This window comes from Protopterus annectens, chromosome 4.part0, assembly GCF_019279795.1.
Source record: "Protopterus annectens isolate FY-2018-M chromosome 4.part0, PAN1.0, whole genome shotgun sequence".
NCBI lineage: Eukaryota > Metazoa > Chordata > Ceratodontiformes > Protopteridae > Protopterus > Protopterus annectens.
The window spans coordinates 916,473,870-916,488,161 of NC_056733.1; the positions used below are offsets into that span (position 1 = coordinate 916,473,870).

General features: G+C 42.7%; 1 protein-coding gene across 8 annotated transcripts in view; it reads left to right on the top strand.

Annotated features, from left to right (window-relative positions):
- Positions 1 to 14,292, top strand: part of MSI1 (musashi RNA binding protein 1) — a 755,253-nt gene that overhangs the window by 513,830 nt on the left and 227,131 nt on the right. For all 8 annotated transcript variants that reach the window (XM_044068892.1, XM_044068894.1, XM_044068889.1 and 5 more), the window contains exon 8: positions 4,890 to 4,972. In XM_044068892.1, coding sequence (XP_043924827.1) covers positions 4,890 to 4,972 — 83 coding nt within the window. The remainder of the gene's footprint in view (positions 1 to 4,889; positions 4,973 to 14,292) is intronic.

A 14,292-nucleotide genomic window follows, 5' to 3' on the forward strand; every position in this document is an offset into this window, starting at 1 on the left:
CTTCGTACATGAGAAAGATGTATTCCTGCAGAACATTCAAGTGATGTATATAATGCTAGGTTTTAGAAATTTTGCTCACCCGTGTTTTCTTTTTTTTCCATCTCTGGTTTCTGTTCAGCTGCTACAATTTCTCTCATACCAAGGCTTCCTGTGTCAAGAGTGCCCCCGCCATTCATGCTTCATACTTTATATACTCACTAGTGATTTTTTGTGCCCACGCATATGAGACAAAGTAACTACTTAGTTTATTTTGTTCTGTTTTAATTTCTTGTAACTTCCCAGAATGTTTCAGTGCCCATGTACTACTTTCATGGTTTCTGCTCACTGCACCAATTAACATTTTTCACCTACTCAACTGATTTGGCAACCTTTCACCTGGGACCAATTACTGATAATTCATTCGGCAGGTTAAGTTAATGGCAAAGTCTGTCTGAATGGGAGGAGGTTTTCAGCTAAGAGGTTTTGCTCATACAGCACTAGAGTATAAATTGAGGTAAAGAATAACATTTGCCTTCTGAGTGACAGTACCTCGTGGTAACAGCATTCTGGATCAGGGAGGTCTTTGCATTGTACCGTAATTTACTATCCTTTCATGAGGAAATAAAATGGGTTTTCATCCTTCACCAGCTGTGACTGTATGACATCATGGGTACACATCCTTCACGATTCTTGCTGGATGTCTGATGGCATGGGGTCACATCCTTCATTTTCCTTGCTGGATGTCTGATGGCATGGGGTCACATCCTTCATTTTCCTTGCTGGATGTCTGATGGCATGGGGTCACATCCTTCATTTTCCTTGCTGGATGTCTCATGGCATGGGGTCACATCCTTCATTTTCCTTGCTGGATGTCTGATGGCATGGGGTCACATCCTTCATTTTCCTTGCTGGATGTCTCATGGCAAGGGGTCACATCCTTCATTTTCCTTGCTGGATGTCTGATGGCATGGGGTCACATCCTTCATTTTCCTTGCTGGATGTCTCATGGCATGGGGTCACATCCTTCATTTTCCTTGCTGGATGTCTCATGGCATGGGGTCACATCCTTCATTTTCCTTGCTGGATGTCTCATGGCATGGGGTCACATCCTTCATTTTCCTTGCTGGATGTCTCATGGCATGGGGTCACATCCTTCATTTTCCTTGCTGGATGTCTCATGGCATGGGGTCACATCCTTCATTTTCCTTGCTGGATGTCTCATGGCATGGGGTCACATCCTTCATTTTCCTTGCTGGATGTCTCATGGCATGGGGTCACATCCTTCATTTTCCTTGCTGGATGTCTCATGGCATGGGGTCACATCCTTCATTTTCCTTGCTGGATGTCTCATGGCATGGGGTCACATCCTTCATTTTCCTTGCTGGATGTCTCATGGCATGGGGTCACATCCTTCATTTTCCTTGCTGGATGTCTCATGGCATGGGGTCACATCCTTCATTTTCCTTGCCGGATGTCTCATGGCATGGGGTCACATCCTTCATTTTCCTTGCCGGATGTCTCATGGCATGGGGTCACATCCTTCATTTTCCTTGCCGGATGTCTCATGGCATGGGGTCACATCCTTCATTTTCCTTGCCGGATGTCTCATGGCATGGGGTCACATCCTTCATTTTCCTTGCCGGATGTCTCATGGCATGGGGTCACATCCTTCATTTTCCTTGCCGGATGTCTCATGGCATGGGGTCACGTCCTTCATTTTCCTTGCCGGATGTCTCATGGCATGGGGTCACGTCCTTCATTTTCCTTGCTGGATGTCTCATGGCATGGGGTCACGTCCTTCATTTTCCTTGCTGGATGTCTCATGGCATGGGGTCACGTCCTTCATTTTCCTTGCTGGATGTCTCATGGCATGGGGTCACATCCTTCATTTTCCTTGCCGGATGTCTCATGGCATGGGGTCACGTCCTTCATTTTCCTTGCTGGATGTCTCATGGCATGGGGTCACATCTTTTGCTTTTTCTGCTGCATGCCTGAGATTGTGCGGCAACAGCCATCCCTTTTCTTGTTGCATATCTGACGGTGTGGAGCCACATCTTTTTCATGTCTATCTGGCTGTCTCAGTCCTTTTGCTTTACCAGCCTAGTTGGATGATGGCCTAGATCTTCATCCTTCTATGTGGGTCTCCCACAACTTGGAATCACAGCCTTAATTCTCCTTTGTGGCTTTTCAGCAACCTGGACCCCGAAGCCTCGTACTTAATTACCTTGTGTGGCTGTCCATTAGCCTTGAGCCTCATCTTTCCTTACCTTGTGTGGCTGTCCATTAGCCTTGACCCTCATCTTTCATTACCTTGTGTGGCTGTCCATTAGCCTTGAGCCTCACCTTTCCTTACCTTGTGTGGCTGTCCATTAGCCTTGAGCCTCATCTTTCCTTACCTTGTGTGGCTGTCCATTAGCCTTGAGCCTCATCTTTCCTTACCTTGTGTGGCTGTCCATTAGCCTTGAGCCTCATCTTTCATTACCTTGTGTGGCTGTCCAACAGCCTTGAGCTTCATTCTTTGCTACCTGTGTGGTTATGCAGCAGCCTGGGACCTCATCCATCATTACCCTTTAAGGCTGTCCAAATGCCTGGGGCTTCATCTCAGTTACCATGTGTGTGTCTTTCCCATAGCCTGCAGCCTCTTTCCTTTGTTACTCTGTATGGCTGTGCAAAAGCTTGGGGTCTCATCCTTCCATAGCCTGTATGACTGTCCTACAGCTTTGGGCTTTATTTTAATAGCTCCTTGTGGCTCTCCCAGAACCCAGGGCCTCATCATTCATTACTCTATCTGGCTGTCTGACAGTCTGGGGCTTTCATTCTTCATTGCACTTGTGGCTGTCCATTAGCCTTGGGCCTCATCCTTTATTACTATGCGCAACTGTTCAACAGCCTGGAGCCTCATCCTTTGTTCCCCAATGTGCCTGTCTGACAGCCTGGAGCCTCATCCTTTGTTCCCCAATGTGCCTGTCTGACAGCCTGGAGCCTCATCCTTTGTTCCCCAATGTGCCTGTCTGACAGCCTGGACCCTCATCCTTTGTTCCCCAATGTGCCTGTCTGACAGCCTGGAGCCTCTTTCTTCATCACCTTTGTGGCTGTGCGACAGCCTGGGGTCTCATCCTTAATTACTCTTTTTGTAATCGTCCAGCAGTCTGAGGCCTTGCTCTTCATTCCCTTGTGTAGTATTCTGACAGAGCTTGAGCTGGTCGTTCCTTGCTCTCTGTCCTACAGCCCATGGCCTTTTCATTCATTACCTTGTGTTGCTGTGACCGACCTCTAGGACTTTATCCTTTGTTCGCATTTGTGGCCCTCATCCAACATGACAGCTCATCCTTCTTTACCTGGGACACTGGCTGATAGCCTGGGGCTGCACACCTTCATTTCTCTGTCTCACAAATGGGGTTCCTTATCCTTCATTCCCTTGTGGCTGTCCGATGGCCTGGTGTCTTGTCTTTAGTCATCTGTGTGACCCTCCATCAGTCTAGAGACCTCTTATTTTATTGTTCTCTACAGCCTGTTAGCTTCATTTTTCACTGGCTTTTGATGTTGGATGGCATCCTGGGTCATCTTCCTTCGTTACCTTGTGTGGCTTTGTGAGAATCTGAAACCTCTTCCTGCATTAATCTGCGGCTGTCTGACAACCTGGGGTATTTTCGTTATTATGCCAGTTGGCCATCTGACAGCATGAGGCCATATTCTTCATTTACAGTAACTGGCTTGCTGATAGTACTGGTACATATTCTTTGCTGCCCTGCCTTAAGTATTTATTTGTGTTTGTGCAGCGGTAGCGTTGTTGCCTCACAGCAAGAGGTTCTCCTGTTCGATTCTCGGCTGGAGTGCGGGGAGGGCCTTCTGTGTGGAGTCTGCATGTCCTACCCATGGTTGGGTGGGCGTTCGAAAGACATGCGTAAATGGGCGTGCCTTTGTTGAAGGTTGAACGTCGAGCTGGCAACTCGGTGTTCGTGAAAATCTACTGCCAATCATTAGCGGACCTGAGTTCCGCTGTGGCGACCCCTCACCAGGAAAAGCCGAAAGACAACAACACAACAACTGGAATAGAGCTTTGACCTAGATGGAGCTTTTTTCCAAATCAGTCCAGGAGCACTGCCTACATAAGTGACCTGCATCAGAGTCGCACGGGAGGCAAATTGAGGTTGAGAGGATCAAACCCTGGACTACAGGAAGCAGCTTGTTAACAGCTTATAAACTTACTCCTCTGTATTGGAGAGTTTCTCAAACCTTAGATGACATAGCTGCAAACAGGAGTCCAGTGCAAGTTGGTAATAATTAAAATGTTTCTTATCATAGCCTGTTAAGGTTCCCAATTCCTACTGTACCTTCCTGTCCTGGTACAGAAGTGGATTAGGGTTCACATTCCAGTTTCAGCTGGATCTTAACCTAGCCCGTCCTTGCCATGGCTTCAGAGTAGTGCTGCCTTTCTGATTACTTGGCAGTATCTGTTGCATCATGCTTTATTAATGAAATCTTTTTTAGTTATTCTTCTGTGATCTGCCCCACAGTTTGTGCTGCATATTGTGTTGAAGTATATTAGTTATAATTTGTTACTTGCTTTGTTTTGAGTTCTTCTGTTGTCTCTGTACCATGCCCTCTAAGTGTTTCTTGCTAGGCACTGAATCACTAAACAAAGTGTGTAGGGACCCTGTATTAACTGGAATGGAAGCATCTGGTAGAAGAAGTGGCAGGTTAAGCCCACTGTACATCAGCATGCTGATTAAATAAGACGAGACTAAAGCTATTTGGGGAATGTTCGTTCTTAATTTTTTGTGGGACTGTGTTGCTTGCTGATGTGGAGTTTGGTCATTAGGTCAACAAAATGTTACATTTTAAGTAATAAGATGATTGTTGGCAATGTATGTTTTTATTTTAAAATTTGCTGCTGTTGTGTTTTTTAGGTTTTGGGTTTGTCACCTTCGAAAATGAAGATATTGTGGAGAAGGTGTGCGAGATCCACTTCCATGAAATCAACAGTAAGATGGTGAGTTGAACCAGCTGGGACACCTTCTCAGCACAGTGTGGATCCTGAGGGGTGGGCTATGTGTGACATTGCATTTACAGCACACTGCGCCCCTTCAGGGGCCTAATGGATGACTTGTTACATTTCTGTCAAGCAGTGTACCATCTCAGGAGTGGTGGGAATAAGGGAGTGTGCTACATTCACAATGCAGTGGGAGATGACTTAATAAGGTGATTGGTGATATATACGTGTGTGTGTGTGTGTGTGTGTGTGTGTGTGTGTGTGTGTGTGTGTGTGTGTGTGTGTGTGTGTGTGTGTGTGTGCGCTACATTCACAACGCAATGGGAGATGACTTAATAAGGTGATTGGTGATATATACGTGTGTGTGTGTGCGTGCTACATTCACAATGCAGTTGGAGATTACTTAATAAGCTGATTGGTGATATATACGTGTGTGTGTCTGTGTGCGCTACATGCACAACGCAGTGGGAGATGACTTAATAAGGTGATGGGTGATATATACGTGTGTGTGTGTCTGTATCTCTGTGTGCTACATTCACAACACAGTGGGAGATGACTTAATAAGGTGATGGGTGATATATACGTGTGCCTGTGTGTGTATTTATGTGTTATGTATGTAGATTATATATACATATATATATATATATATATATATCTAGATATGTAGCTATTTATATATATATATATATATATATATATATATATATATATGTAAAATATAGATATGTAGATATATATACATATATATATGCGTGTGTGTGTGTGTGTGTGTGTATATGGATATATATATATATATATATATATATATATATATATATATATATATATATATTTTGATGGATACTGTGGTATATTAATGCACTAAAATCCATAATGAACTCAATTTTATTATAGAGCCAAACAGAAGTCATTAGTACAGGTTAACAATCAACCAAATGAAATAATTTTCTATGATGGCAACTAGAGGAAGAACATATAAGGAATATATTCTCTCTCTTCTTTGTTTTTTGTTTGTTTTAAGCCTTAGAGGCCCACAGACAAAAGAGCACAGAGCCTTTCACACAAAGTTCTGTAATTCCCTTCTAGGACAGGAATTAATGCCCACAGCACATAAAATACTTCTTTTTGACTCTCCCATCTCAGCGTTCCTTTATAGTTAGCTGTCTAGGTTTCGTTAGGTACAATTCACAGCAGTTCTTATTGCAGTGCATTACCCAATGTCTATAAGAGGCCAGCTTCACTCTGAATTGTTAGGGCTGTCTGATACGTTGGTGCAGTGGTGCAGCAGTGGCGTTGTCGCCTCACAGCAGGAGGTTCTCCAGTTCAATTCTCGTCTGGGGTGCCTTCTGTGTGGAGTCTGCATGTCCTCCCTGCATTCATGTGGGTTTCCTCTGGGTGCTCCGGTTTACTCCCATGTTACAAAGACATGCATCTGGAGTGTTTCTCTCTGGGCCTCCACTGAAAATTGGCTGTATTCCAAGTCGGACTTTACTGGTAAACAAATGTTTAAATAAATATGTACTTTAATTATATAATTAACTGTATTAACTGAACCATGCAGAAAGTCTGACTGCCTAAAACACAATGATACGGCTAATTAAAGCAACACTTCTGGTTACTGCCTTTTTACACAATATTTACATAATTTTAAAGCAATAATTCGATATACATTAATTGTCTACAGTCAAGCAAATCTTGCACACTTTGCTTAACTTAAATGTACCACTTAGAATCTAGTCTGTTGTATTGTATTGTACAAATCTTACTCATGGAGCTTTTCTCTCTGGGCCTCCACTGAAAATGGGCTCTATGTGGCCCAGTGGACTATCCCAGTAAACAAATGCCAATAAATAAATAAATAGCCCTCTTTACTTTATTTTATATCATTTTATATACTGTTTTGGTAAGAACTGTCATGCAGTGCCCCCCTCTCCAGCTGGAAGCTAGAAGTTTCATGTGAATTCTGGACAGACCATCTGATCTTAACCTGCTCCGAGTATCACTGAATTTAAAAGGCTGTAAGGAAATTGGTTCAAACTAGATAATTCTCTGCTGTACTCAGGTAGTTACAACCTTCAAACCACTTCACAACCCTGAAAAATTCCTGTGTCTTCTCTCCATCATTCATCCTTATGTTAAGAGACCTCTACACTCTGTTGACAAATCATTGATGCCATGACTAAAGCCGAGAAAAAGTCAGGATACTCCCTGCATTCGCACTGAATTGCTAATAGCTGGAATACCATCAACTCCACTTAAGGGCCATCTGCAACCTGAAAGACTTTAAATGCCAGCTGAAGCATGTGATAAATGGCTGTGCACCTGCACCACCCTGGTTAAACTAGTACTGGTATACCTATAGGAATTCCTGCCATAACTTTATGCTGCACAAAAGTTAATGTGCTATTATTGCAACTACACTCTCTTGTTTCCTTGTGCCTCCCCCTTCTTCCTTTCTGTGGTCTTTTCTAACCCGTCATCTTCCTACGTCCTAGATGTTGAGTAAATGTTTATTGTAACAAATATTCTTATATAAAACCTGACAGTCTGTGCACTCTGATGATATTGTAGTGCGTATACCTTTCTGTATTAAAAACAAAACATTTATATACAACCCTTGTGACTGTTATTTTTAATTGAAATTGTTTGCAAATGATTTCAAGGACGTCTGAATAATGGAACCTTTGCTCGTAAGTAAAATGGACTGAAATGAAACCATGCCAGTGATGTCTGCCTAATGAAGCTTCTCTCCCAGTACTCAGCTGAATAAGGCCACTACTTAGTTGGGCTTTTCCGGTAAACAAATGCCAGTTAAAGTCAGTCATAACAGGTGGGGCATTATCTGTAACCAATGCAAATTCTCACCAAAGAAGTTAGAACCAAAGATACAGGATAAAACTGCCCCTAGATTTATCTCTGCATTAGGGCGTATTGAAATCTGGTGAGGCCAGTGCAGGTTCTGAACACCGCATTCTCTTACATTGATTAAAGGCAAGTGTACATGTCACATTAAGGGGTATCTTCCCTTTTGTCATATGTATGAGGGCAAACTGTTGATACAAAACAGGCTACACATTTTCAGTAGTGCCCAGCAAGTCCAAAGAATGCTCAACAATTCAAGAGTTGTTTTTAGTATGTTTATTAAATTATCCCATTGAAGCTGTAACATGGGTTTATATCCTTTAATACAAAAGGAAATAAACCACAACAGTTTCCGTTACTGTAATGTGGTGTGCATATATTTCTTTTTAACAATATTCATTTACTCCAGCCTGCATATATTTCTTTTTAACAATATTCATGTACTCCAGCCTGCATATATTTCTTTTTAACAATATTCATTTACTCCAGCATTGCATACATTGATCATTTTCCTTCCGACAAACCTCATTTCTCCTTAACATTATGTGGTCTAGACTCTTGTGGCGGGAGAGTGTGGCCTAAACCCTTCCAAGCTGGGAATTGCTGGTGAATTGCTGCTTTATTTAAACTGTTTTTTGCTGTTGTGACTGTGATTTTTATGCACTTTGAATTTCTAGTACTTCTGCATTTTATAGCATAGGCCAGATTCGGACTTGCTGAATCTAGACTGTTTGGTATCCCTTGAACATTACAACCAGCTCATCACTGAGATACTGAAAGATCCGAGGCATCCATTGCTTCCAACTAACTATAAGTGCTTCTGTTTGCTGTTATATTGCACTTTTAATTTGTATTTGCATTGTTCTGTCTGGTTTAATAGTCTGAACTTGTTTTTGCCACTTTTTGCTGTATACTGTACTAGTTCAGCTGTAGCATAGCCCTGTTCCAGGTTTGCTGTTTCTAGGTCTATTTTGTAACTTCTGGGCATCAAATTTAAGCCATCTTTGTTGGTGAAGGACCTTCTGCAACCATTGTGGGAGGAGAGTGCTGTCTAGGTCCTATCTAGTCGAAGGTGATTGGACTAGAGCTCAGAGAGAGTATCCTTATTGGCTAGTTTGAGTTTAAAGGGTTATTTCTTGCTTTATTTAAGCCCAGTGTTTGCAGTTGTTGCTTGTAGCACACCTTTGTGCACTGCCGCATAGCTGTGGTTACTGTTGATGGTTATAAATGCAAATGTTTTACTTGTTAAATTTCCCTTTAGTACTTTGTTTGTGGTCCTCCAGAGGTTTTTCGCAACCCTGCTTTGCCAGGTGGAACACTAAGCCTAGCCTCAGAGGTACCAATACACCTGTCACCCACTTGTCATTCCTATGTGTGACCTCTTTTCCTGACTATATAAATTTACCTAACACTATGGACAGACAGTTTCCCCACAGTTTTTTCAGCCAGCTTGGTCGACATGGGCATCCTGAGGCAGTGTAGCAACTGCCTCATGTTCACCAACCCCTCTACTCTTGGTCCACACAAACTCAACATGTGAGAGATGCAACTGTATATTAGGAACCTTGAATCCATGCTCTCTCACACACCAGTCTGTACATATGACAATGAGTGGGTTGTCAACATGCACACCTCACCTCCTACTCCACCCAAACCGACATCATACATACCTCCTACATATGTGAGAGTTTTCAGCAGAAACATACCTAAACACCAGAGACCTCCGAAACACAAGCATGGTACACATAATTCTTCCTCTGCAGAGCACAGTACGTGTAATAGTTCACGCACCAGCCCTTAAGGCAAAACAGAAAACCAAAGATATTAGTCTTGGGTCATTCCATCGTGAGACACACACATGTCCCTCGCACCAGGCTGGATAAGGAAATGGTCATGATTAGCTTTCAGATGCTAGGATCCGCCATATCACACATGCATGCAAGTCTCTCAGCAACGGGTACTGTTATTACTGGGTTATGGTCCATGTCGGTGTGAATGACTTGAGACTTACTTCTCTGGACTATATGAAGAGAGACATGACTGAGCTCTTCGATTATGTGTCTAGGGCTGGTATGTCCGTAGCCTTAAGCAGCATTTTACCTTCACCTAGGATGATGCCTCACTACAAAGAGAATAAGATTGACTTCAATAATTGGCTTAATTTTCAGGTGTCATTCTAAGGGGATCCAGTATTTGTCAGCCTGGAATGATATGGCTGATAGACCTCGATACTTTGCCAGAGATGGTACTCATCTGTCACCCCTGTGATTTCGACTACTGGCTAAGGCTCTTGCCACCCCCATAGTGTTTTTTTTAGGCAGTGTCTCAAGGACAAAATTCCCAACCTAAAAACTCCATCTAAAAACAACCTCAAGGTTATGCTGATAAACACTAGGAGTCGTAACATGAAGCTGCACTCACTAGAAGCACTCCTCACCTTTGAAGACGCAGGCATTTGTGCAGTCACGGAGACCTGGCTCAGGCTGTGGAGAGCACCCAGCCATACAGGGCTACACCTCCTTCCACACGTTCAGACCACAAACTGAGGGCATGAAAACTAAAGGAGGCAGTGTATCAATATTCATTAAGGATAAATACACCTCCAGATTGGTTAAACAGTATGATTCCCTGTAGATACTTACAGATGCAATTAACTGTTGGTAGGACACCTATTCAAGTCATTGCCAGCTACAGGACCCCATCCATGAATCAGGACACCCACTCTGCCTATTTGGATCTACTTGAGTCTATCAAGATACAGCTGAACAGCATGGTTTTGGGCGACTTTAACTACCCATCCATGGATGGGGTAAATTACTTGTGTGCAAACTCACTTGCCCAAAGGGTCCATGACTTCGTTAACTCCAGTGTCTTGGACCAGCTGGTAGACACCCCCACAAGGGGTGCCAACATCCTGGATCTGGTGCTTACTAATATGGGGTACCACTGTAGCATCCCCACTGTGAGTTCTTCCCTGGTGAGATCTGACTACAGATCAGTTTCATTCAAAGTAACTATTGCACCTGACCCCCCACCCCCCACCCCCCATCAGCAACCAAAGTAAAAAAAAAAAAAAACTGCTCCAAAGCAGATTATAACCTCTTACGGGATGGTATAAATAGCTTCACTGCACCTCCCCCCTCAGCTGGAACTATTCCGAGTTCTACACCAATGCTTTTTACAAACACTTGTATTACTGCATTGACTTTGCTGAACCTGATAGGACCAAAACAAACTCCTCAAAGAAGAGTAGACCTGCCTGGTGGACAACTGCCATTAACAGGCGTTACAACAAGAGGAAGAAATTGCTGTCCAAGAGTAAGAGGGAGCAGTACTTAAACTGGAACCACTCCCTCCTCAGCTTAAATAAGTAAATAAAACTTCATGTGGAGTCTTCCATAAGCAAATTACGAATCCAAATTGGCTTCCTCAACTAAGGACAACTATAAGACGTTCTGTGTTATATCTTTAACCTAAAAGGAAAGGCCCAGATTTGTGCCAAAATGATAGTTAATGATACCACATATACTGAGCCTGTGGACATAGCTAACCTTTTGGCCAACAAGTTCTGTGAAAACGTCACTCCCCTGTCCCCGCCTCACATACCTGATGACATCCCTAACACCTGTCCCCTACCTTGTATCTCTAAAGAGCAGGCCAAAAATACAGTATCTTTGGGATCTGATAACATCCCAGGCTGGGTCCTACATGGGCTCCAACAAGAATTAGCAACACCATTGGTATTCTTTTCAATCATGGTCTGAGCACTGGCTCCGTCCCACCTGGATATTGGAAAACTGCCACCCTTATTCCCTTGCACAAAGGCGGTGCTTCCACTGACCCTGGGAACTCTAAACCCATTAGCCTGACCAGCCTTATTTGCAGGGCCATGGAACGAATCATCATGGACCTTATCCATGTAACTCCATATGAACTGCAGGAGTCATTACTGGGCACATTGCGGGTGCTGCAAAGATCACTTTTGGCTGACATCAGAGATTGAAACGATACATGTATTTTAATTGTACTTTGACTTAGGAATGGGGTCCATTCCCGTCATGGTATTAGAAACCCAACAGATTTGGAGAAATTAAAAAAGACCTTTATCAACAAAGATATAGGGAATCTCCAAACAGTTGACCCTACTCTGTTTGGATTTGTCAAAGGGAGATCATGCCTGTTAAACCTGGTGAACTTTGAGACAGTCACCAAAGCCCTGGACAAGGGGAAATCTCTGCATACAGCCTACCTAGACTTAGCCAAGGCTTTTGATATTGTTCCTCACTCAGGCATCACTGACAAACTCATCCAGCTAGGTATCAGCCTCATTAGATGGGTCACTGACTGGCTCACTGCTAGAACACATATAGTCAAAATAGGGGAATCTACCTCCAACAGCAAACCTGTAACCAGTGGTGTTTCACAGTGATCAATCCTGGAACCTCTACTGTTTGGAATCTATTTTTCCAAAGTACAAGCAAAAAGGTCTGTGACTGCTGATGATTCCAAATGATGTCAACATCATACAAGAGGGTCTTGCACAAGCAAATGATTGATGCCAAAGTCATGGCCTTAAACTCAATGCAAAAAAATGTATTATCATCCCTGTCAGTAAGAGCAATGTTCCTAACTACCACATCAATAACAACACCCTAAGTATGCACTTAGTGGTGAGATACCTGGGCACACAGGTTGACAGCAGCCTTACCTTTGATCACCATGTCTCCACAGTGGTAAGAAGGGCATTCTGTGTTGCTCCTCTCATAAGTAAGGGCATTGCCTCCAGAAAAAAGATGTTATAACCTCCCTGTACTCTTCCCTCATCAGGCCAGTAATTGTTTACAACTCCCCTTTTGGTATGTACCTTTCCAGGCACCTGCAGCAATTGGAGAGACCACAAAAGTTCCTCACAAGGAAAATTCAAGGTGTTTGGCATCTGTCTTGTGTGGATCATCTGAAATCACGGTTACTTTATTCTTTTTCATACAGACTACTCGAAGGCAATCTCTGCCTTGCATGTAAGGCAATCTCTGACCCTGCTTTATAGGAAATGCTGCATATCCACAAGTCAAATGGTACGCAGGTTACTCACTCTAAAGACCTTAACCTGATATGTGACATTAATAGAACCTGCTGAAGGGAGAGATTTGTCTCCCAGAGGTTGCCACACCTTTGGAACAAACCCCCACTTCATGTCAAGAAGAGTACCTCATTGTCCCTCTCCAAACGCAGTCTGGACGATTGGATGGGTAACCGTAAATTCTTCCTGAAGGTTCCATCTGTGACCCTCTTGGACAGGGACAGTAGGTGCTAATTGTGGAAATAAGGGTAGAACTTGGCTAGACTTATAAGAGCCCTAGGTCTCTACTTCCTTTGATCCTATGATCTTGCATGTATTGTTCCAATAAATTCCATTTAGTTCTGTGAAATTTGCTCATTCCCTTTTCTAAAGATCCAACTCACAGTTCTTTTATCTCCTTTACAGTATCCAGACTTTCCTTCATGTTGGGTATATATTTTGATTTCCATTTCTAGTATTGATGGGTTTTTTTTCTTTTTTTTGGCATCCAGTAAGATTAAAATTATCACGATCTTACTATAGCTGGGTAATTTTTGAATCCTGTATCTTGGCTCCAAAGATTAATTTCCTTAGTTGCTACAGTTTGTTCTCCCAACATTTTAAAGTACACTGTAGAGAATTTTTAAACTCTGCCAACTTATTGCATTCCCAGTTGACCTTTGTCATCCCCATCACAACTTGAGCATTTGCAGTTTACCTAAAAAAAATCATCGGAAGTCAACTTGAGGTATAAAAAATGGGTCTATATTAGAACATCGAAAGTTTAATGGTTCGAATAACTAAAAGTCGACCTTTAATGATCAAATCATTAAAATTTCAAATGTTCAGAAAAAATAAATAAGAAAAGAAAATCTAAAGGGTGTAGGCAGGGGGGCAAGCCCCCCTGCACTCCCCCCCCCCCCGCTACTTAAATATACCAACTCCCAGACCGCACTACATTGAAGTAAACGGAAATCTCCCCTTACGGAGATTTCCGTTTACCCGTTCGACGTTCTGCACTTTCGCTATTCTCGTGTCGACAATGTCTGATTTTACATTGTCGACTTTCGAGAATACAATAGGTAACCATAAAAAATACCCAGAAAAACACCCCCATGAAAAATCCTAAACTTTCTAGAGTTTGTTGCATGCTTGTATGCCTTATAAAGTTCTTCCCATTGCTCCTTTGTAAATTGCATTTCTATTCTTTTTTTCCCAATTGTTTTGAACCTGCTCTAGTTGATTCTTGTAGCTGTCGCACAGTATTTTATATGTTGTACTAGCTATCCCATTTTTATTCGCTTCTGTTCTAGACTCAACTAAAAATGCTACGAGAGCTGGTCTTCAGTATAGCACTCCCCGTCTCTCCGTCTTTGCCTATACTCTGTTATTAATCCCT